This window comes from Eptesicus fuscus, chromosome 15 (assembly GCF_027574615.1).
Source record: "Eptesicus fuscus isolate TK198812 chromosome 15, DD_ASM_mEF_20220401, whole genome shotgun sequence".
NCBI lineage: Eukaryota > Metazoa > Chordata > Mammalia > Chiroptera > Vespertilionidae > Eptesicus > Eptesicus fuscus.
In genome coordinates, this window is record NC_072487.1 from 40,962,809 (window position 1) to 40,988,400 (window position 25,592).

A 25,592-nucleotide genomic window follows, 5' to 3' on the forward strand; every position below is an offset into this window, starting at 1 on the left:
AAGGATCAGCAAGTTGCCGAGGTCGCACTGCTCCCAGGTAGATGGGAAAGCACTGGCATCCAGATCTCATTTTTCTCTGTCGCCATTTCTTTTTTCCAAGACACAGTGCTGCCTCTAAACATGCACTGGTCACAAGGACAACATGGAACCAGAGTCCCAGTCGGAGAAGACAGATGAAAGAAACAATCACTGAAGAGGTTTGCCACATGTTTCTTCATGGCAGCAGCTCTGTAAATGCCACATGTGGAAATGCTGGTGTGCTGGGAAGAACAGCACACTGTGCCATCATTCTTTTCAATTTGGGGCTTGCTTTACAAGATGATATCACACTCTCTAGCTTGGTGTAGTAACGGCCAGAACAGTGGAAAAAAGCTTCAGGCAGTAAATGGGACAGAAGTAGGACTTCAAAGACAAGGTAAAAAGTATGTGATGCCTTGCCCAGGGAGAATTAGGACTGAAGATCTCCATCCCATTCCTAGGTACCCCACTAATCCTAGTTCCCTGATGCTTCCCAGGACAGCTGAAAGCAAAGAGAGGAGGGGATAGGAAATAACCGTCAATGTTTATTGAGCACCTACTTATTATATGACAGGTAGAGGACTAGGATATAGAAGAGATGAACAGATTTAATCTTCACAGCAGCAACCCTGATTAAGTGTTGACTTTAACAAGAGTCAGCAAAGCATGGTGGATAAGAGCACAGCCTTGGGAGCTAGACTGCTGGGGTTGAAAACCTAGGTCCACCCCTTCCTGTCTGTGTTAGTGCACGCAAATTATTCAGCTCTCTCTACCTCGGATTCTCTACCTGTAAAATGGGTATAATCATATCTATCAAATAGAATTACTGTGAAAATAAAAGTATTTAGCAAATACTTAAAGAATATACATAACTAGAGGCCCGGTAGACAAAATCCATATATGGGTAGGGTCCCTAGGGCTGGCCGGTGATCAAGGCCGGCCAGGGCCTTCCTTCATTCTGCACTGCCCCCTGGTGGTCAGTGAACATCATAGTGAGCGGTCGAACTCCTGGTTGGTTGAACTCCCAAGGGGGCAATTTGCATATTAGCCTTTTATTATATAAGATGCTCTTGTACATGGCCATAGCTGAATAAACATTAGGTAGTATTGCATTTATGAGTAAACCAAGGTCCAAAGAGGTTAAGAAATGGTCACACAGTTGAGAAGTCACTAACTTGACATTCTGATTCCATGACCTTTGCTCCTTTCCTTTTACCTTAGGGCTGCTCAGGCTGAGTTGATGGGACAAAATCAGCCATCCAGGCCAGAAGCCTCACTCTGTTCCCTAGTAAACCCCCCACAGAACACTGACCTGCATATTTCTCCTCATTTCCCCCAGGACAAGTCCCCTAAGGTCAAGCCACTGGCATTTGGACAGAGTCCGTGCCTCTCCTCTCTGCCCTTCCTGAATTCCCCAGCAAACCATGCAGCAGTTCCAACTCACACATGCCCCAAATGCACTGTAGTCACCAGATGAAACTTTATGCAACAAGTTTTAAAACTTTCACCTCACATAATGACTGGAGGGCATGAACACTCAACCTAGAGATTAATTTTGCTAAGAGGAATTAAAGCCCCTACTTTCTGTATTAATTTTTATTTAGTTTATTTAAAGTACACCTTAAACTTGGAAACATAAGTCTGATTGACTATCAGCTCTATAATGGATGGTACTGGAATCCCTAATATGTTTTTCAGGGGTTCAAATACCCAACTGGTAGAAGTCATCACCATCATTGTCATGAAAACAAAACAAAATATTTTTATTATGTATCAAACACAGTTCTAAGGGTTTTGCATCTATATCTAATTTAATCCTGAAGCCCTCTTATAAGGGGGATCTATTGTTATTCCAAGTTTATATATGAAGAAACAAAGGCACAGAGCACTGAAAGGATTTTCCCAGGCAGTCTTATTCCATAAATGCTTCCCTAGTGATCTAAAAAAGTTAACCCAGCTTCCCCACATCCCTAACTTGGGAAACAGATGCAGCCTTAAGTTTCCCAAAATGTGCCACAGAAACACTGTCCAAGCCTCATCTGAAGGCATGAGAGATGACAAAATAGCTAGTGGAGGTTTTCACTGATTAATAATATTAAAAACTGCCAAGTTACTTCAGGTTTCTTATTCAAAGTTTTTATTTGATGACTATCTACCGACTGATATGACCACTGGTAGAATGGAAGTGTGGTCTGTCCAGTGTCCACCTGACAGGATAAATTCCAGCTTTAGAGCATATACTCCACTGCAACGTTGTTCCTAATCACTAACTCCCTTCCTATAGAAGGATCACAGTACCTCCCTGTGCAATGCCATGTAACTGCAGTACATGCCTCTTGGAGGAGTGTACTTCCTACTCCACAGGCTTGGCCATGTGACTTGCTTTGGCTGATGCAATTCGACAGGAAGTGGCTTTTCCCAGTTCTAAGAACCAACAGGGAACCTTATCAGCTCCCTTTTCTTCTGCCTGCGAGCAGCCTGTCCAGTGCAGTTGCTGCTTCTTTAGCCTGCATCCAGAATGCAGATGGCACCTGGAGCTACAGCTACGTGTAACAGGAGCGAGAACGTGCCTTTGCTGTTGAAAGCCACCGACACTGGAGATTTTTGCTACCAGAACATAACCTAGTGAAAGCCGACTGATGCAAAGCAGTATCTAAAATGATTCCTAAAAACTCAAAGATGCTTGCTGATCATCTCCCAACCACATTAGGTCCCGAAGCCCATCTGGGCTCCTTCTAATAGAAATAGAAGTCGGTGTTAAGGGAAAAGAAACTGGAAAGGGCAAAGGGGCTGTTGGAAATAGAGTGTGAATAATGAGCACACCAGAGGAGCAGGGTGACTAAGCAAAAGCCATCCACAAAGGAAAGGCATAAATAATAAAGGAACACCGTCCACAACAAAGCTCACATATAAACAAGCACCACTAACAACAGGGAGGGAACAAAGGAACGGGAAGCAAAGGACTGCCAGAAAGGCCATATCCCAAAATGAAAAGAAATTTTAAAAATAATTTAGATAAAGAAGAGGAAAACTGTGAATGGTTCTGTTTTAAGAGAGAGAGAGAAAAAAAAAAACAACACACAGTATGAGGGAAACATTGTGTTTCCTACAGCTAGTCCCTCTCCTGGGACAATTCAAGGGGTCCTGTTAAGAGCCTGCATTTCCTAGGACCCTGCCACTTCCTTCACTTCTCCTCTCCCACGCCCTTCCCAAAGCTCATTAACAAATGTGTGGCCCCATGTTTTGTACTGGCAAAGCATAAGGGAGATTACATAATTTTAACAGCAACACACAGTAGAAGCATGTATTATGTACAGGGTCTGCCTTATGAGGAATTGGATTGATGACTCCCCTTGTGGTATGATTGCAGAGAGAGTCATCAATCTACTTCTTCTCTCACCTGAAATATAAGCACTAAAGATCTCTTCCTTGGCATTGGATTTTTAACACCCCGGGAGACAGCAGCACCGTCTCATCGGGCATCTCCACAAAGTGTGATTGCACCACGAGGCTTCTAGAATGCAAGCATGGCAACAGCTCCTCTGGAAAAAACAGTCCATTTCAGCAGGGGGCAGCCCCTTCCAAGTCTAAGGAGTGCTTTAAAGGGGCCATGAACAGCGGCCTGTGTCTCAGCAAATCAAAGCTCTAGATCCTCACTATGCAAATTGTGGTCTGGGGGCTGGCAGCTCCTGAGAGTGTGTTAGAAGTGCAGCATCCCAGGTCCCACCTCAAACAGCACTGAGTCAGAATCTGCGTTTTAACAGGACCCCTATGACCACTCCTCCTGAAGTAACTGTCTCACGCCCCTGAGGAATGCTGAAATGGAAATGAAAGTTAAGACTCTCAGGTATAGATAGCATACTAGAAATTTAGCACTATATACCAGGCATACCAGTGCCCATCTCCAAGGATTGCCGTGTAAACTGTACAGTAAATACTGATGAGTATTCTACTACCTTGCTTTCTGGCCAAGAGCATGTTTTGCTGAGGGGTGAGTGCCAGGGGTAAGAAGCAGGATTAAGTTGTTATGGGGAAATCAGGGCAGAGAGAAGACCTAACAAGGGATATTGGTCATGGCAAGACACTAGCTTAACCTGAATGTCTCTATCTGGCTCCCCATGTTCTCTGCTCTAAGTCTTTAAAAAAGCAGAAATGTATCCAGTGAGGAGTTGGATAGCGAGGGTTGTGGTCCACAGGGTTTCCTTCCAGAACTTCCTGCTCCACAGCATGCTTATTATTTGGCAGATGTGCATGATTTAACAACTGCACAGCTAAGTCTCTCAGAGTCAGTTCCACTCCCATCCCAACACTTACCAGAAATATCACCCCAAATATATTTCCCTCAGCATATATTAAAGCTTCCCAACCCGACATCTAGAAAGGAATTACCATACTGTACACAAACCATCCTGTAGATAATAAATTTCTCTTAAAAAATTATATTAGATTTTCAGAATAACTGATGTCCTATAAACCTGAAATTGTTATTAATACAGAATTTCAAGCCCAGACTAACCTTGAGCTCCATCTCTCTAAATCTCCTTTCAATTATGTGTGGATGTTTCACTTTTTTCATCAGCATGAATTCATCAAACTCTTTTTTTTTTTTTCTTTTTTTTTTTTTTTTTTCCTTCCTTTACAGCTTTTATTTAAACTTTGAAATTTATAAAAATTTCACTCCAATTTTCATTTCTTTACATTCAACATTATTTTGTATTGGTTTCAGGTTTTATATTAGTTACAGAATAGTGGTTAGACAATCATATACTTTACAAAGTGTTCCCCGATATTTCTAGTACCCACCTGGCATCATACCATCATTATAACACTATTGACTATATTCCCTATTTAAGTGACAATGGGTTTACAGGTTCCTTTCAGTCTTTCTTTTGTGTTGCTCTTCCTTCCTTTTCTTTCTCACTTCTTCCCTCATTTTCTTTTTTTTTTTTTTTTTTTTTTTTTTTTTTTAAATTTCTTTATTGATTAAGGTGTCACATATTTGTCCTCATCCCCCCATTCCCATCCCACCCCTCTCCCCACGCATGCCCCAATCCCCTGTTGAACTTAACCGTTGGATAGGCTTATATGCATGCATACAGGTCCTTTGGTTGAACTCTCCCCCTCCCCCCCACCCTCCCCCTACCCTCCCCTATCCTCCCTCTGAGGCCCGATAGTCCGATCGATGCCTCCTTGCTTCTGGTTCTGTTCTTGTTCCTCAGTCTATGTTGTTCATCATTTCCCCTAGATGAGCGAGATCATATGTCACTAGATATATACTAATAAGAACTGAATGTGAGACGAGCAATAATAGTTATGCTGACAGGCAAATGAATCAATCTGTAGCGAGCTTCCCCCTGGACCAACAGTTCTTTTGAGACCCAATTTCAATGTCCAGTAGTTCCTTATGTGTACATGTCAGCACTGACCCCTCAGCTCTGGATGGTGGACAAATGGTGGCAATGGAGGTCCGACTCCCTCTGGTTTGGTCTCGGCCTAACCCAGGGGCACGGCGTCACCCAGACTAAGGGGCACGTGGCCTCACCCTTACCCAAGGGGCGCGTGGTCACACCCGGGCCTGGGACCCAGCCTCACCCGGATGGATCCAGGGGCGCACGGCCTCACCCGGACCCAGGATCTGGCTTCACCCGTACCCAGGGATGCTTGGCCTCTCCCAGACCCAGGGGCACGTGGCCTCACCCGGGCCTAGGTGCACGAGGCCTCATCCGGATCCAGGGACACATGGTCGCACCCGGACCCAGGGACGCTTGGCCTCTCCCAGACCCAGGGCCACTTGGGCTCACCCGGGCCTAGGTGTACGAGGCCTCACCCGGATCCAGGGACACATGGTCTCACTCGGACCCAGGGACGCTTGGCCTCTCCCAGACCCAGGGCCACTTGGGCTCACCCGGGCCTAGGTGCACGCGGCCTCACCCGGATCCAGGGACACATGGTCTCACCCGGACCCAGGGACGCCTGGCCTCTCCCAGACCCAGGGGCACGTGGCCTCACCCGGGCCTAGGTGCACAAGGCCTCATCCGGATCCAGGGACACATGTTCGCACCCGGACCCAGGGACGCTTGGCCTCTCCCAGACCCAGGGCCACTTGGGCTCACCCGGGCCTAGGTGCACGCCGCCTCACCCGGATCCAGGGACACATGGTCTCACCCGGACCCAGGGACGCTTGGCCTCTCCCAGACCCAGGGCCACTTGGGCTCACCCGGGCCTAGGTGCACGAGGCCTCATCCGGATCCAGGGACACATGGTCGCACCCGGACCCAGGGACGCTTGGCCTCTCCCAGACCCAGGGCCACTTGGGCTCACCCGGGCCTAGGTGCACGCGGCCTCACCCGGATCCAGGGACACATGGTCTCACCCGGACCCAGGGACGCTTGGCCTCTCCCAGACCCAGGGCCACTTGGGCTCACCCGGGCCTAGGTGCACGAGGCCTCACCCGGATCCAGGGACACATGGTCTCACCCGGACCGAGGGACGCTTGGCCTCTCCCAGACCCAGGGCCACTTGGGCTCACCCGGGCCTAGGTGCACGAGGCCTCATCCGGATCCAGGGACACATGGTCGCACCCGGACCCAGGGACGCTTGGCCTCTCCCAGACCCAGGGCCACTTGGGCTCACCCGGGCCTAGGTGCACGCGGCCTCACCCGGATCCAGGGACACATGGTCTCACCCGGACCCAGGGACGCTTGGCCTCTCCCAGACCCAGGGCCACTTGGGCTCACCCGGGCCTAGGTGCACGAGGCCTCACCCGGATCCAGGGACACATGGTCGCACCCGGACCCAGGGACGCTTGGTCTCTCCCAGACCCAGGGCCACTTGGGCTCACCCGGGCCTAGGTGCACGCGGCCTCACCCGGATCCAGGGACACATGGTCTCACCCGGACCCAGGGACGCTTGGCCTCTCCCAGACCCAGGGCCACTTGGGCTCACCCGGGCCTAGGTGCACGAGGCCTCATCCGGATCCAGGGACACATGGTCGCACCCGGACCCAGGGATGCTTGGCCTCTCCCAGACCCAGGGCCACTTGGGCTCACCCGGGCCTAGGTGCACGCGGCCTCACCCGGATCCAGGGACACATGGTCTCACCCGGACCCAGGGACGCTTGGCCTCTCCCAGACCCAGGGCCACTTGGGCTCACCCGGGCCTAGGTGCACGCGGCCTCACCCGGATCCAGGGACACATGGTCTCACCCAGACCCAGGGACGCCTGGCCTCCCCCAGACCCAGGGGCACGTGGCCTCACCCGGGCCTAGGCGCACGAGGCCTCACCCGGATCCAGGGACACATGGTCTCACCCGGACCCAGGGACACCTGGCCTCCCCCAGACCCAGGGGCACTTGGCCTCACCCGGGCCTAGGCGCACGAGGCCTCACCCGGATTCAGGGACACACGGTCTCACCCGGACCCAGGGACGCCTGGCCTCCCCCAGACCCAGGGGCACGCGGCCCCACCCGGACCTAGGTGCACGAGGCCCCACCCGGATCCAGGGACACATGGTCTCGCCCGGACCTAGGGGTGCGTGGCCTCTCTCAGACCCAGGGGCACGTGGCCTCACCTGGACCTAGGTGCACGAAGCCACCCGGACCCAGGGGCGCGTTACCTCTCTCAGACCCCTGGTCGCGTGGTCTCACCCGGATCCAGGGGCTCACGGCCTCACCCGTACTCGGGACCCAGCCTTACCTGGATCCAGGGGCCCACGGCCTCACCCGGACCCAGGGTTCAGATTCGCCCGGACCCAGGGGCACATGGCCTCACCCGAACCCGGAATCCAGCTTCACCTGGACCCAGGGGCGCGTGGCCTCACCCAAACCCAGGGGCGTGAGGCCTCACCTAGACCCAGAGGCGTGTGACCACATCTGAGCCCAGAGGCTCGCAGGCTCGCCTGGACTCGGGTCTCAGCGGGGTTTCGTCTTCTTGATCCCAATTCCTGTTGGTCAATTCCCTCTCAGCAATTCCTTCGGTCATTTTCTCAGAGCTCCAGGGCGGCTGCCACAGAACTCGTTGGGCGGCGGGCTCGGCAAGGCTCCGGTGTGCCCGGTACCCGGCGGTGGGCTGGTCCGGTGTCGCTGCGTCGGCCCTTGGGTCTGCAACGGTGGCCAGTCGCTGAGCGTGCGCACCTGGCCACTTCGGGGCATTGAGATTCTTGAAGGACTCGGAGGTCAGCAAGCACGGAGTCTCCCACCCCATGTCTCCCAGGGGCTCGTCTGTCCGTGCTCGGCAGCGAGTGGAGCCGTCCCCTCAGCCGGAGACCGCCGGGGGAACTGCGCCGAGCACGTTCCTGGCCACCATTGTGTCGCCTGAGCCATAGTTCTTAAAGTGTGGACTTTGGGTCACCGGCATCAGCATCATCCTGCGTACCCCTCTCTTTTATTCTAGTTGTAGAGCATCTGCTCAGCCAGCCCCCCGGTCTTTCTGGTTGGTGTCTGCTCTGCTCTCCCGTCGTAGTCTCAATATTGTTGTGGTAGGCAACGATCAGGCTGCCGCCCTATGTCTCCATCTTGGTCCTCCTTTGTACAGTTAAGTCTTGATTGTTGTTGGTGTCACTGGGAGGAATTGTCCTCCAGGCCAATTGGCCGTGAGGACCCTCTTTGTCCATATAGGAAGAGTTGCTGTTCAGGAGACATGTTTGTGGGCCGGGTCTTGATGCAGCAATGCCTTGGCGCTCACTGAGTCTGCCTCTAGAATGCCTCCCTTATGCAAGTGATTGAAATCTGGTGTCATCTCCCACCAACCACTAGATGCCCTCGTTTCTGGGTCTCCAATGCAGTGTGGGTCAGCCACTACCTGAGGCACTCAGCAGGAAAAAGCTTCTGCTCAGCTTGGCTGGGGCGGAGCTACAGGGTGGAGCCTACAACCTTGGCTTCCTGTCAGCCCCGCCCTATGAGGCTCCTGTGTCTGTGTCCCTCTGTATTCCTTGCAAACACCTCTGAGAGAAACGCGCCCTGGAGTTTCGCCCACTGCCAAACAGTCCAGTCCCTCCCCTAATGAATCTGGACTCCCAGATTCTCGCCTGGAACTGGGCTTCAGTGCAGTTGGAACTGGGTCTCAGCGCAGTCTGGCGTCCCTGTCTCCTTCCCAGCAGGGCCACCCAGTGGCGCAGGCAAAAGTTCGTCCTCTGCGCACCTTCCAGTGCGCGCGTCTGGAGCCGCCGCTTCTCTGTGCCTCCGCCACCACAGCCCAAATTCATTCCCCCAGCGTGCGCCTGGCTTCCCAGGGATTCGCCCGGAACTGGGGTTCAGTGCAGTCGGAACTGGGGTTCAGCACGGTCCTGAGCTTATGTCTCCTTCCCGCTAGGGCAGTTCAGTGGCGCAGGCAACAGTCCGTCCTTTGCGCCCCTTCCCGTGCGCGCCTCTGGAGCTCTGCCTTCCCCCGCTCCTCTGTGCCTGCGCCCCACAGCCCAGATTCATTCCCCCAGCCTGCGCCTGGCTTCCCAGGGTTTCGCCCGGAACTGGCGCTCAGTGCAGTCGGAGCCGGCGCTTAGCGCACTCCGGAGCCTTTATCTCCTTCCTGCCAGTGAACGCCGGCCAGGCCGTCAGCCGCCCCTTCCTCTCTGGCTCCATCCTCCCCGCAGGCGCGCGTGCTCGTGTCTCCGCCAGTTTCTCCATACCTCAGGCTTTTACAGCTCCCCCGATTGTCCCCGTGGCCTTCTCCTTCCCCCCATCTGTGGGCATTTCAGTCCGCCAGCTCTCCTGTGGTTCTGGACGATGTCCGTTCTGACCTCTAGTTGTGCCTTTGAAATTGTTGTGCCCGGCTGCAGGTTAGGTGTTTCACCTATGCCGCCATCTTGGTTTCTTCATCAAACTCTTAAAATAGATTGGAAAATACAGGCAACCCAGCACCTCTATGCATAGGCCAATGTGTCTGATGCATCTTCATCTTTGTGCGTGTTGAATTTAGCCATCGTGTGGCCTCTGTCAGGCCACGGCTATAAGAAAAATTGGTCCAGAAAAATACGTTTCGTAGTGTTTTGAAGGAGAAGAATTCGGTGTACATTACATTAAATGGCGCTAAACAGAAATTACTCCCTATTGCATAAATATGGGTTGCATACAGGGTTCGGGCCAGTTAATGAATATGATCCAAATGAAGAAATAGTGGGGATGGGGTTGGTAGAGGGGAAAAGAGAGAGAGAGAGAATATCACACCTCCTCCATAGCAAGGAAAGAGCTGATGTTACAGGCAATTAAACTTCCGTCCCCATATTACATAAACCTCTCAACTGAAGTCAACATAAGTGACATCCCATCACCTGTTCCCCCATTACAGGTGTGCGGGATGAAGCCCACAGGCCCTCCAGAGACCTGCCTCTCAGGAGCCTCTTCCTATCACAGGTGACACTTGGTCCCCAGCACCTGTGGAGCTCAGCATGTTCCCACCAAACATCTCACGCTTGCAAACTGTTCGAGCTCATCACACAAAACTCCAAAGCTCCATGGACTTGCTTTCCTGTAACACAGCTACAGTATGAATTTGTTTCATCATTGGATATTTTCCTCTTGGAAAAGTGCCCTGTATTTTTACTTGGCCGTTTTCTTTTATGAAGATGAATCCAAATCAACCAAAATCTCAATGAAACTTTCAAACTACCCTTTGAAAGTGGGGGCCAATTTTTGTTCTTACAGATCCTATTGGCATAAAGGGCTTGGGACCCAGAAGACATTCTACAGCCACTTTGCCATTTACTAGCTGTGTGTTCTTGGGCGAGGCTGCATGTCCCCTCACTGACCTTGTTCTCTCATCTGTGATGTAAATATAAAACATGTCCTTATCCAAGGTTGATCAAATGAGACTGCATAGGTGGGAGCAGTTATGAAGTGCAATACCATGGCACTTGAATTACCACACCAAGTACAACAGCAACTGGCTTGACTGCTCCATAAGGCTCAATCCTTTTGAAATAATTGAGAGCGGAAGTGGGGGAAAAAGAGGAAGTGGCCTGTCGAGTCAGATTCTACCTCATTGATCTCAAAGAACAGCTGTACTTGGCGTAGCCCAGACTGTATTATGATCGCCTTAATTTAGCAGCAAGGCAGCTTCGGGTTATTTGCTCAGGTCCATATTTTAAAAATTAGCATAGCACGCTCCCCACTATTCTGTGCAGCCTCGCCAGTTTGTCAGGAGCACAGATCGAGGTGCCAAGAGACCTGAAAATTATGCGTGGCTCTGTCACAGTGTTCTGTGGGACAAGTTAACCTCTCTGAGTCTTGAAATTTGGTGGATTTCATCCAGTTGGAAAGATTTATCAAAAAACTTAAGAATGTTTATATCTTTTGCTTCAATAGTTACATATTTGAAAAGCTATTTTAAGGACACAATCTTAAACAGGATAAAATGTTTTAGGCACAAAAACTTTTTAATGCACATTTGTCCACCATCCAGAGCTGAGGGGTCAGTGCTGACATGTACACATAAGGAACTGGTGGACATTGAAATTGGGTCTCAAAAGAACTGTTGGTCCAGAAAGAAACTCACTACAGACTGATTCATTTGCCTGTCAGCATAACTATTATTGCTCGTCTCACATTCAGTTCTTATAAGTATATATCTAGTGACATATGATCTCGCTCAGCTAGGGGAAATGATGAAGAACATAGACTGAGGAACAAGAACAGAACCAGAAACAAGGAGGCATCGATCGGACTATCGGGCCTCAGAGGGAGGATAGGGGAGGTTGGGGGGAGGGGGGAGAGATCAACCAAAGGACTTGTGTGCATGCATATAAGCCTATCCAATGGTTAAGTTCAACAGGGGGTTGGGGCATCCGTGGGGAGGGGTGTGGGATGGGAATGGGGGGATGAGGACAAATATGTGACACCTTAATCAATAAAGAAATTTAAAATACTTAAAAAAAATAAAAATAAATAAGAAATTAAAAAAAAGACAAAAAACAAACAAACAACTTTTTAATGCAATTAACAATATCAAAAAGGAGGGATAATCAACATGTATGTCTTTTTTTTTTAATTATTTAAGATGTTAATTTGGAATACTATGTAATGACAAAGAAATACTTAATAAACAATGTCAAGTACAATAAAAATCAAGATATCAAAATATATAAATGTCCTATTTAAATCCTATGCACAGGAAAGAAAGACTAAGAAATATTGTCAAGAGTCATGCTTCAATGAAAGTGGGTAATTTTTATTTTTTCTATTATCCACAGTTCATTTTTCAGCCTTCCTTTATTTCCCAAATTTGCTTTAATGTTTATTTATTATATTATAAATAAATGAAGCCTAAAACATAATACCAGGAGGTGGAAATGCACAAACTCTGAAGCCATCTGTTTCAGTTGAAGATTCATCCTTCCACAATAGTTTCCATGTTAGGTCTGTGATTACGATAACTAACAGTTTCACAGCAAGAAATCACTAATAAAAGACTAAAGCTACAGAATGTTATATGCTGCCTGTTGTCCACACCGCTCTCTGAAGTGAGAGGTCAGCGCGAGTCCAGTGTGACGGAGTGATCAGGGTGGCCAGATACAAATCTCGCCGATGGCCAACATCCAACTCAGGAGCCAGCAGTAACCAGTCCGGCTCAGTGTTTGTGATATTCTTCAAAGCAGACCATGGAAATGCTAGCTCATGACACTCTCTGAGTGTGAACTGGTTTCTACAGCGATGTCATGCTTGGTCAGCAGGCTATTTGGGCATGAAATAGTGCCACAGGAGTGAGAAACACATTTTTTTTCCTCCATAAGGCTCAGACTGTCCTAATGCTTTGGAGAGCTAATGAATTTTTCAAAGTATTTTAAAAGCCAATTCTGGAGTGGCATTTTGATCTGCATCCACCTCCATGAGTTTATGTCAGTTTTTCTGGAGACTGGAGCCAAGGATGATGGCACTTCAGGCCACAGGCCAAGGGTATCGGCCAGGGGACCAGGACATAGTTACGGAGCCACTGAAATCACTTTGATTCACGCACGGGTCTTACAAAGCAAATGCACAATGAACAAATAGAGGAAATATGCAGCTAGAGGATAAAATTCTCCCTCTTAGTCACCTTTTCTGTGACCTTTATACATTTCCTAAGACCAGCCTTTCCGTTTGTCCAAAACCTAAAATCAAACAAACAAAAATTTCTCCCAATGATCTTGATAAACACTCAAAACATAAAACAAAACCTGAATCAAAGGGTAGGCTTGTATAATCCACAAGAATTAGTTGAAATACTGCTCACCTTGCCCTGAAAGAATCCAGCCCTCCAACAGGCCGTGGCTCTGGGAGTCTGTTTATATTGTAGCCGCCAAAGGGTGAAAGAATACTCCCTGGTAGCTCAGCCAGGGAATGCTGCCTGCAAAGCAAACCGGGCTGCTCAGGGCGGGGAGGAAGGGTGGGGGTGGGGGGGGAAGCAAAGAATGGGGGATGGGCGGGTACAGAGAGACCAGCCCCCTTGCCTCCCTGGAGAGGGGCCCTGGGACACTGTCTCCCAGGGGAGCAGCTGGGCATGTGTCCTCTCAGATTTACCCATGGCTGGCAGCAGCTGATCTGCCCACCTGCTGTGACACTTCTGTCTTCCCAGAGCCAGGTGCTGTCTGGCCAGCACCGCTGACCACTTGCTAGAGAATGTGTGTTTGAAGACTGTAAGGCTGTTTCTACATGCAGGATACACCTCTGCCTCAGCTCCTCCTTCTTTTCCATTTTGGAGAGCAAAAGGCAGGCATGCACATATCTCTTTTGTACCCTTTAATCAATTGTTAAAGTTTTACAGCAAAATAACTGGACCTTTCTTATAAAGAAAAGAAAAAAAGCACTCACCCCAAAAGTCCTGTTTTTTTCACCTGAAGGAAGGAAATGGTTCTTATGAATGGGAACGCTTCCATAAAAAACTTTCAAATAAGTGAAAGCCCATCAGCCCTCTCAGGCTGCTCTTAGGGACCTTATTTTACAGGCCCCTGGTCACTCCTGCAGCTTTGCTGTGGAGTCCAGAGCCAGGTTTAGCCGTGAACTTGGAATGGGGTGGGGAGTAGGGTTTCTCATGTCCTGTACCTGCCTCAGGCCTACCTATACCTCCCCGATCAGGCTTACAACTTCAGCCCCATCACTGTCCGTCCTGACTCCTGACTCACCTGTTATAAACCATGACATTTCACTTAGCTGGCTTCACTCAAGAAGGAGGTCTCCTATGCAAGGGACTTTTCCAGAAAACCACAGCTTACCCTCCATGTGACAATTTCTTTTCTATTTTAATTAGCTAAGTTGGAAATTTTTCTGAAATTGCTTGAGTACCCCACTTTTCTCCTTAAATGGGACACGGAGCTTAAATGATCTTTCTTCCGTGATGATTCAGGGTCATTACTGTGAACACCAGTGATGGACTTGACCTCACTGATATTATGGTCCCCAGAAGCTGTGCAGATATTTAGCACTATTTACCCCACACCAGATGAAATGGTACTAATGGAGGGCCTGGGTCTGCTTCCTAAAGATTCTGTTTGATTTTGGTTTTGTTTGTGTAATTCCTCCATTGTAAGTTAGCAATTACAGCCTTTGGCAGCCTCTCCTTCCATCACCCCCCAGCTGAGAAAACCAAGCTTGTCAAAGCGCAAGTTACTAAATGACGATGACTTTGACAGCTAACATTCCCCGGGCCTTTGCTGGGTTCCTAGCATTTTCTAAATGACTTACAGGTATAACCTCATGAAGGGGCTCAGAAATGGACTTTGGACATTTTCCTGTGAGGAAAGAACTAAGTATAAAGGTATGTTTCACTAGTTGTCTGAAGGAAAGCTGCCTTTGCATAATTCCCGTTTTCAGGAGATTTTAGGTTGGCTGATGTTGCCCAATTAGTGAACTCCAGGCACATGAACTGTGCCTCTTGCAACTCATTCTAGCCTGGATTTGGAAGGATTTTCTTCTCTCTCTCACCACTTTTCAAACTTGCTTTCTCCCTGAATTATTTTATTCTTCTCTTTTCTCCTATTTCCCTTCCCTTCCACCTTCTCTCCGCTTTCCTTTCTCCCCCTTTTCTGTGCTCCTACATGCATCTTAAGTATAACCAGCAGTTTTCTGGGACATTACTCAGCTGGAGGACTTGTCCGCACAGCTGAGAGCTGAGCCCCAATGCCAGCCTTCTCCTTACTAGCTGTGTCACCTGGGGTGAGCTCACCCACCTTACAATCAACCATTCAAAGTAATCCTTCCAGTCTCCAAAAAGAGAGTGGCAACAATGAAGAAATCTGCAAAACCAAAAGTTGTGCTCACAACCTTGATTGATTACTCAGTTATCTGAGGGTTTTTTATATAAAACAGTCAACACAGAGAAATGAACCTCTCTTGGGTCAAGTGAACTTACCTCTCAACCCTCCTATTAATGTGTCAAATTGTTTACTTTTCATTTAAAAAGAATGAAATGTTCCAGGACATCTGGTGGGAAGAGGTACTTACAGATGAGGGGAAGGGTCCTGGAACTGGAATCAGGTGATTTGGGAACAAAGCCTCTGCTCTTTAGTGGCCGTGGAACCTTGGGCCAACCTCACTGAGCCTGCAAAAGGAGAATAATGGCTACCTCACAAGACCATGGTGGGCACTGAGTTTTCAAATCAATGTATCAATGTACAAAGATGTACCTCGTATAGGTAGTCCACAAATTTTAGTCGAAGCAAAGGGAGCTAAGAATAGCCTCTGTTTCTAACCAGGGCTTTCTGGCTCTCTTGTCATCAGAGGCTCCCATCATGCTTTGATTATTGTGGGTGAAGAACACATTCTCATCTTGGTACACGCATCCTGCAACAGCCCTGGGAAGGGAGTGCTATTATTGTTCTCATGTCACAGATGAGGGAACCGAGGCTCAGAAAAGGGTGAAGTTGCCTGATGAGTAAGTAAAAATGGCAACGTCAGGCTTTGAAATCAGACATCTGGCCTCCAGAGTCCACACCATGAGTCCACATGGCATTTAAGGGAAAGAAGTGAGGATCTTTAAGGTTCCTCCAAATCCAAAAGTGCTCTCTGAGATCCTTCCTAAACCTTCCTATCAGGGCTGGCAACTTTTATTACAGGCTGCTTCAGGTTACCAGGTTGGGGGCTCAGGCATAGAAATGTGTGGTTCTTACTGCTCCCAGGGAAGTCACCAATCATAAAGGATGATAACACAGATATGATTTTGATTTAACTTTCAGCCACTTGTTTTGATGTATCTGCATAATATATTAATTGCTAAAAAGCTAATTCTGAAATGTGAGTAGATACACCCTAAACTAAACAAGTCCTGTTGCCAAAATATATTCAAGACCATATGCATTCCATTCAGCCTTGCATAAAAGCTAGCCTTGTTATTTTGTTTTTCTTTTTTTTTTTTAATCCTCACATGAGGGTATGTTTTTATTGATTTTTTTTAAAAAAGAGAGAGAGAGAGAGAGAGAGAGAGAGAGAGAGAGAGAGAGAGAGAGAGAGATTGTATCCTGTATGTGCCTGAACCAGGGGTGGAACCTGCAACCTTTTGGTATCGGGGACGATACTCCAACCAACTAAAACCTATTAAGCCACCCAGCCAGGGCTAGCCTTGTTATTTTGCAGTAACATTTAGTATGAAGTGCCTACTCTGTGCAAAGTGATCTAAATGTTTCTCACCACCTTCCAATCAACCAACCTGGGTCCTTCATACTGTCAGCAGCCCTTCTTCAGATTCAGACCTCTAAGAGTCTGTTCATCCACTTACTCGTTTTTCTCGAGCCACTACCATGAGTCCCACTTTGTGTAAGACTTTTGCCTTATGGCTTCATTCAGTCTGAAAACACTTTGCTCTTTTTGTGCTTAGCACAGTCATGGCTCCTGGTCCCAAGAAGCATCTGAAGCATATAGCAACTGCAAAGCTCTGGATGCTGGATAAACTGATGGGTGTGTTTGTTCCTCATCCATCAACTGATCCCCACAAGCTGAGAGAATATTTGCCCTGCATCTTTTTCTAAGGTACTGACTTAAATCTGCCCTGACGGGCAGTGAAGGTAAGAAGATCTGCATGAAGCCATTCATTAAGATTGAGGTCTGAACTGATACAGCCTAGCCTGGTGGTTTTATGGACGGTCATCAGCATTGACAAGACCACAGAGCATTTCCCTCTGATCTATGGCACCAAGGGTGGCTTTGTTGTTTATCGTATCACACCTGAGGAGGCCAAGTGCAAGTTGTGCAAAGTAAGAAAGATCTTTGTAGACACAAAATAAATCCCTCATCTGGTGACTCAGGACGTTCACACTGTCCACTACCCAGATCCCTTCATCCAAGTGAAGGGCACCATTCAGATTGATTTGAAACTGACTGGCAAGATTACCGATTTCAAAGGCTTAGATACTGTTAACATGTGTATGATAATGGGAGGTGCTAACTTGGGAAGAATTGGTGTGATCAGCAACAGAAAGGGACATCCTGGTTCCTTTGATGTGGTTCAGATAAAAGATGCCAACAGCGACAGCTCTGCCCCTCAGCCCAACAACAGTTTTGTTAATGGAAAGGCAATAAACCAGGTATTTCTCTTTCCTGAGGAAAAGGTATGACCTCATTGCTGAGGAGAGAGACTGTCAAACAGAGCAGGAAGTGAAATGATCTCTAGGTACCAGTATTGGAAGGTCTTTGTACTTAATTAATGATAATATGGCATGATTCACTGTCTCCCTTGCAAAACACACACACACACACACACACTCACACACACACACACACACACACACTCACACACACACACACACACACACACACACACACACACACAACACTACTTAGTGAGCTTCAGGCACTGTACCAGGCCCTGGAGATACCATGTCGTGGTCTATACTCTCTTCAATCAAATAAACATGCCCAATAAAGATATAATGACAAGCTGAGATAAGTGAGCTAAAAGCATTACAAAACAAACAAGCAAACAATAAAACACCTGACTTATACACATGAAGTGGGGAAGTGGGGGAGGGAGGGATCGTTCATCAAAGTCATCCCTTCTTCTTCACCTGATCTGAAGAAGAGGTAGGAGTTATTTAAGCCAGGGGGTATGGTGGGGAGCAGGAGAAGCAGCCAGCAGAAACTGGACAGCAGACTGGGCCAGAGCCCAGGGTCAAATTAAGAGTGCTGTCTGTTGGTTCTCCTAAGAGCAATGGGAAGTGACTGAGGTTTTAAGGGAGGGGTGGGAGAGGTGTGAAAGATGCTTTCCCGGTGATATATTATACCTCATAGCAGTGGGAGAGAGGTTTGCAGGAGACCAACCGGTTAGCTGGCCTTGCTTGGAAGGATAGAGGCGAAGGAAATTGCAAGTTGTTGAAACTGGATGAATAATAACGTTATTCGCTGAGATAAGGAATTGAAGAAAAGGACCAACGTGAGGGTAAATGGGGAAGAGCAACCATCGTTCCAGGTTCTGTGCTATGGGCTGTAGGTATTTTGGCTTTACAACAAGCCCCACAAAGTAGGCACCATTATTCCATTTTTCGTATTAAAAACTCAAGGCTTTTTTATGAGCTTCGTTTTTCAAACCAAACCTTCATGGGTCTGATTTTCCTGGGCAATCTAGGGCTCAGTTAACCTCCCAAGAGTTCTTAAGATGAGAGATTAACTCTCCCTGGAAACAAAAGCCCCGGGGCTCAGACAGAAGTGGATCTGGGACTTTGCCGGAGGTTTTGAGTAGGCTGCTGCGGGACCCATGGCAAGGCAGCCTGGTCTGATTGTAGGTTGTGTTCTGCACAGACTGAGAGGGTGCCCATCATTCGAAGTCCATGTGAATATATCAGCCCTGCCCCTCCCAGGTTCTTTTCAAAGACTCCAAACTCCACATAAGCCCCAGGGTTCGAAAAGAATCAACAACCAAGGCAACACCATGCACTTTACCTCTCCAGTCCCCGGATGTTCTTTCCTCTTTTGAAACCTCCTTCCAGACCCAGGTATTCCTCCCTCACCATTTTTTTTTTATTTTTTATTTTTTTTGCTCAGCTAACACTCTAAGGAGGCCTGGATGTAAGGAAAGAGTGAAGCCTTCATCACCAAGGCACCATTGCTTACAAGAGCTCCCCAGAGAGGTACACCAAACCCAAAATGATGTTACTACCTGCCCAAATAAAGGCTTCATAGAAACAAACAGGTTTCTGGGACCAACGCTGTTTCTTTTTACCTAGTCAACATAAAATATTGCCCAAATCACGGATTAAAGGGTGTCCTCACTCACCTGATCACATCCTTCAAGACCCTAGGTGCTGTCTGAATGGGAGCGACCAATTCTTCACCTTCGAGGCAGACCAATCCACTCTGAGATTCACAAGGGAAAAGCCTGGGTCTCCTCTGCAGGCCCTGAAAAGCCCGGCAGTGAGAAATGGAGCTGAAAACCCGGCAGTGAGAAATGGAGCTGACTCCTGGACTACAGCAGCCAAGGGCTCTTTTCTCATCAGGCCCTGAGCGGTGGCTCCACAATCACAGAAGAGCTTGGGTTCCTGAGTTTCCTGCTCAGGATGCTCTGGCAAGAGGCACGGTCTCAAATGCACCAGCTCTCACTCATGATGGGCAGAAGCTGATCCGTGGACGGTGATCAGAATGAGCTCAGCTCGCCAAAGGAAACTGCTCTGCCAGCATCTCACCATTGCCAATCCTTCCCACAGCGGCTCTTTGAAAGGTATGGCACTTTCCCTTTAAAGACGTTTTTTATTGACACGCACCACCTTCTTCCCATAAAGGAAATCAGGAAGAAAATGTTCCTCCAATTTCCAGTCAAGATGATTAGTCTGTGGGCATGCTGCAGTGTTTTTCTTTCTTTTTTTTTTTAAAATCCCAGCCCCTCTATAAACTCTAATGTGGTTGTTCATGTAGAGTTTTGAGTGTGCTTTCTTGTCTCTAGACCACATACCACAGAGTATCAGTTGGCAGGTAGGTCACCCAGAACTTTTCTTCTGAAGAAGTCCACCTATTGACCAACACCCACTGCAGATATGAGCCCTCCGCCTGCAGCTGTCACTTGCTGAAGTGGCAGATGCATTCCCCAGACGGTAGTGGTAGCCCTGTCCCCACCCCGTCTTTGAAATCAGCATTCCTAAGGCATTAATATGCCCTGTATCCTTCCGGTAGCAGCTGACACTCTGGCCACACACACCCAAGGCTGGCTTGACCTACAACTTAGGGCAGTGTGCTGCAGAGGCCCTCCTCCCACCTCGCCATAGCCTTGAGCAGCTGCTTGAATTGCATCAGCTGGTGGGGTCTGGGCAGTGGGAGAGGCTCGGCAGCCAAACTACTCAGTGTGGGGACCATGGCTTTCTGCCAGCCAGAGCCCCATCTACCTCCTCCCACCCCCACCCCTCCCAGCGTTCATGGGGACTTGGACCGTTTACTGCCATCATGAGGCCTGAATATTTTGTCTTGGCCTGAATATTTTTCTGAGCTGGCCACCACGAAACTGGAAGACATTTCCCCAATTAGAGCCTCGGGCAGGAAGTTCTCATTCTTACCTGTCTTCAATTTCTCTTACCATAGAAATAGGGTCACTAGAGAATGACTAAGACACCACCATAGACTTGTGTAACTAAAATGGAAAGCATGGCTGAAACTTAAGAGCTGACCTGGAACGACAGGATTTGATCTCCTTCCCTATTCCAGCTCAGAATATAGGCAAGTGGAAGAAAAGCCAGGTGGGCAGTGGCAGGAGAGAAAGAAAATGTGTTTTCACTTTCATTTCTAGTGCTAGCAGGAAGTGTCCAGATCAGAAACATCTGGGTTCTCACCTGGCATAGTGAACCAAAGTAACAAACCTCACCCTTTGATTACCAGCTCTCCTGCCTTGGGGTCTAGCTCTCATGCCGCTTACTCTACTGTCTTGATTGTTTTAACGGTAATTGTGTCAATTCCTTCTTTGTCAAGAAGGTGGCATTTCTGGAGACTGTGCCCAGCAGGAACCAGTCTCTTGCTGCCTTCCACCGTCAGCCCAGGTTTTTCTTTTTTATGAAATAGCTCCTGGCACCCACGCCTGTCCTAACAAGGCAGAAGGCAGGCCCCCTAGAGAAGCATTTGAGCTACAGGAGAGGGGGATGCCTCTGATGCCACACTTGGGGTTTACTTTTGCCATTTCTGATCAGTTTCATCTATTCTCAGGTGGTATTGGAAGGGGAGATTTTAGGGGAAAGGAGGATGGGATTGTGTCAGCGCATCTGCCTCAGTTTAAGGACTTGCAAAACCAGACTGAAATGATAAATAGAATTCAGAGGGTGCTCTCTCCATTTCAACAGAAATCATCTCCAAACTACCTGATAAAAATTCAAAAGCATCCTTCTGCTTCAGAGATGTCTGCTCAACCCAAAGGCCTGGCCTAGAATGGGAAACCTCTCCTCTCCTCACAATGACAGATAAATGATAAATGCTCCTAGTTGGGAATTAAAGGCACACAAACAATTTCTCCAAAGTCTGATGATGGGAGGTTTTATCTATGGCTAATAGCAATTCCATTTCGGAATTTTAAATTCCTTTGGTCTATTGAAATTAGCTAGCTCCAATGATGATGAGGTTATATTATGAGTTTGGAAGGGACATTGACTATTTCAAAGCATTCAAAGATATATATCATATACTTGTAGAATACAAAGAAATAAAGTAGGTAGAAAAAATCTGCCAATTAGAGTTTGTCTAGGTATCATATAAATAAATCTGTATTAGCTTCTGATGGAAAACAGCTTAAATATAACATCTAAATTCTATTTAATTCTGGTCTAATAAAGCTTAAGTGAAATCCAACATAATTTCTTCTCCTTAAAATGCTTCCCCAAAATATCTCAATTAAGAAAAAAAAAGCCTACTATTTTATTATGAATAAACTCACAAATAATTGCCATAATTATTTATTCAATTTTTCCCTCTTAAACAAAGGCTATCCACCCTCTAAAACAAATGTTATTTACTACAATAGCTGAATGTTGCATATTAAGTAAAAAAATTTTTTTTTACCTAGAAAATACAGTTTGTCAGAGAAAATGTGACCCAATCACCTTTGCTGTGGATGAATATGAAAGGCTAACTGTGCTAACTGTGATCTCTAACAGGAACTCTATTCCAAGAAAAACACACAATTAGCAGTAATTGTTCTTCTGGCTAAAGCAGTAGACTGGGATCAGTATTTCAAACAACCACTTCTTTTTCCTGTCTTTTTTTTTTTTTTTTTTTTTTAATGATGTAGAGCAATTGCTCGTCTAATGAAGGGACTCGGTAAATAAACTTACACATGACTCTAAACTGATTACTCTGAAATAGGCACTTTTTATTCCAGTAATTGCTCTTCAGAAATGAGACAAACCTCGTGCTCACATGAGACCCCACAATCTAAATGTTTATTGTTAAAATAAACATAAGGCGAGCAGAGTACAGGTGCGGTCTAAAACTGCAGTTATTGTTGATCAACCATTCATTTTCATCCACACAAAAAACAAATATATAAGCTGCCAAAATTGACTTTCATTTTTGACCATCTCTCACTCATTATCAGGTGAAGAACTCAGGGTCGATGTATAATATCAGAAATGCAAGGGAGTTTCTGCAATCAGTATTTTCCTTCTAATGCTCATGTGAAACTCATAAGGGGGTCAGCCACAAACACAGAAATGACCACATATTTTCTCAATTCTGAAATTCCGGCAAACGTTCCATTCTCCATGAGGCTTAAGGTGGAAAACAAAGTACTTATATTAGCATTAATCAACTTTAATGGTCTTTTAAAAGATACTTACAGTTAAGCCATTGTAAAAACCACACTTTCCTCCACACCCCCTCTGTTGTTGGAGGGTGAGTTACAGGAATAAGCCTGCAAATATCCTGCCTTGTGATTAAGACATCACCTTAATGCAGACTTTATATTTTGGCTTCTATGAAGGTTTAAAGGTTAAAGGTATCATAAATTATGCATTTCCTCCAATGCCAGGCCCATAAAAAGTGCTTTCACTGTTCATTAAAGATATTGCTTCTAAATGGGCAGAGGCTTTTTTTTTTTTTTTAGTGCAGAAACAGAAAAATTTCCATTATGTTTATTGATGCTATGATGGAGAGCCAAAACAATTCGGAATTAGGAAACGGCTAGAATGTAACAACTGTCAACATACAGTGAAATTTTTGTTCACTCTTTGTACAGTAAAACAGTTCAACACAGCCGACCAACACGCCGGTCTCCTCCCGGGAGAGCAAGTCTGGCAAAATGCACACGGCCAGCAACAGTTGGGGCTGCCCCCTTCTCTCTCTGTCCCAAATTACAGATCTGAATAGGGATCCAAGAGACACAGGATTCACATTAGAATACCCCCAACTCCTGCACTGGAGCAAGCTCTGTGTGAGGTATGTTTGCATAAACTGCGTATTGGCACATGTCCTGCCTAGTTGACACCCTGACTTCCTCACTTACGCTTTGCCACCACCTCCAGCTAAAGCCGGTTCTAAGAGATCCTTACTTTTCTTTTACACTGACACCCATTGCTTCTGCAGAGGCTGGGCTCCTTTTCCCAAGGGGCACCACACCCATTCCATCCTCTAGGCTTCGGGAGCAAAATGCAGATTTGGCTGGATCTGCCTCTCTCCAACCTCAGGCTGAAGGAACCAAACTGGACACACAACTTGAGCTAGGTTATGACCACCCCCAGGTCGGCGTTCTGTCTGGCGCAGGGAAGGATTCGGGAGGCAGACTGCTTGCTGAAAGCACCAGAGTTCCAGAGAGCCTTGCCAGGATACAGCCCGCATACCCTGACAACTAAGTGGCAAAGTTGTTTCTTCCTCTTCTACTGCAATGCCCTTTCCTCTCCATTAGAACACATACACACGCACACGCACACACGCGCACACATGCCTTGCTTCCTCAACTTACCAGTTTAGACTTGGCGCGTTGCAAAAATTCTTCCATATCGTGTGAGGTTTGGACCAGAGGTACCCGGAGGGGTGCGGAGGAAGATCTCAGTCGGAGGAGAGGCGCGGGTCTCCGCGTAGTGGCCTCCCGTGGCGCAGCGACCTTCTGCTCCCTCCTGCCGCTCGGAGGCGGCTGTGGCTGCGCCCGGGGCGGTCGCGTCTCAAGGTTCCCAGCCCCACCCCTGAGCTACGCCGCCCCCTCGGGACACCGGACCCTTTCCTATTAAGGAAGTGGGTGTGCCGCCGGAAGCCCCAGGGCGCGCCCCGCTCGCTGGCCCGCACGCTCCTGCGGGGCGGGAGCTGGAGACCGGCACCCGGGGGCGGGTGTGGGGGGGGGATGGCGAGGGCGCCTGGGCCAATCGCAGGGCCCTGCTGCGGCCTCCTGACGTGGCGCGCCTAAGGATGCTGCAACCATGGACAGCGCCCAGAAGTGCGAGCCAAGTGCAAGGGGCTGCTGCAGAGGGCGGCTCTGCCGCAGGCACTGCCTCTGACAGCCAGGGGAAGGTGGGAAGAGGGAGAGAGGGGAAAGAGGGCCCCTGAAGAGCCCACCCTCCTCGGCCAGCGCCTCCCTGGCTGGCTGGCAGGTTACAGAGAGCTTCAGCGGTCACTTAATGAGCTGGCTCTGCTGGCCTGGCCAGGGGATGCGCTCAGCTAGATGGGGAGAGAAGGAGGGTGGAGCGGGGCGCGGGGGGTGGGGGGGGGGTGGGGGGGCGGGGATGTGAGGAGGCTGTTAATACTGAGCTAAAAGCAGTACGACCTTGATGGAAAATAATCAGAAGAGCAGCCTAGAAGGTTGTACTAGGATGCATCTACCCTCCTTAGCCTCAAAACATACCCACCCAGCAATGGGCATCTGCAGTTCACCCCAACTGGGGCCCTTATGTTGGCCCTGGGGCTGATGCAGAGACACATCCTTCTGCCCTCTGCATCCTCTCTCTGACATGCACACTCAGGGGAAGCTGGGGCAATAGAACTTTCCTACTGCACAGGGATCTGTGTTTCTACAAGATTCTCAGATAATTTCAATGTGCATTAAAGTTTGAGAAGTACTGCAGTGTGCACTTAAACAAGTAGCTATGGACCTTATTTTAAGCCATGGAGTTTTGTCCTGTGTGCTCTCTAAGCTGATCAGAACCCCAGATATACCACCTCAGGCTTTCTCTTACATCTGGGCCTTTGTACATCTGCCTGCAATACCCTTTTTGCCATCTTCCCAGTCCACACTGCCTGGCTAACACATGCTTCAGTTGTCAGCTTAGTGCACATTAAAATTGTAGTGTAATCACCCAGGACTTAAAAAATACTGGGTCCCAGGCTTTATCCCAGCCCAATTGAATCAGTATCTCTGAGGGTGGGGCTACAGCATCAGTCAGGGATAAAAGTGCTCTAAGTGATTCTAATGTGCAGCCCAGGTATGATCCTCAAATGTCAGCTTATATCTGAACCACTTAGCTATTAAAACACAGATTTCTGTGCCTTATCCCCAGAATTTCAGGATTAATAGGTTTGGCTTAATAGACCTGAGAATTTTCCTTTTTAACAGTCTTCCAGTGTTTGCTGATGTCTCTAATCCAGGTACCACACATTGAGAGTGACTGGCTTAAAAGTTGTCTTCTTCCAGGAAGCCTCTCCTGATATACTCCTCCTTGTCCACCCCCAGACTGAGTCAGTTGCCCCTTCCATGTTCTGTCATACAACCTATATTTTCTACTCCACTATG

General features: G+C 47.9%; 1 protein-coding gene and 1 pseudogene across 1 annotated transcript in view; one reads left to right on the forward strand and one right to left on the reverse strand.

Moving 5' to 3' along the window:
* Positions 1-23,992, reverse strand: part of PRUNE2 (prune homolog 2 with BCH domain) — a 213,501-nt gene extending 189,509 nt beyond the window's left edge. The window contains exon 1 of the mRNA XM_054727662.1: positions 23,835-23,992. Coding sequence (XP_054583637.1) covers positions 23,835-23,870 — 36 coding nt within the window. The 5' untranslated portion in view covers positions 23,871-23,992. The remainder of the gene's footprint in view (positions 1-23,834) is intronic.
* On the forward strand, positions 16,801-17,573 carry LOC103286652 (40S ribosomal protein S4-like; annotated as a pseudogene).
* Positions 23,993-25,592: the final 1,600 nt, after the last annotated feature.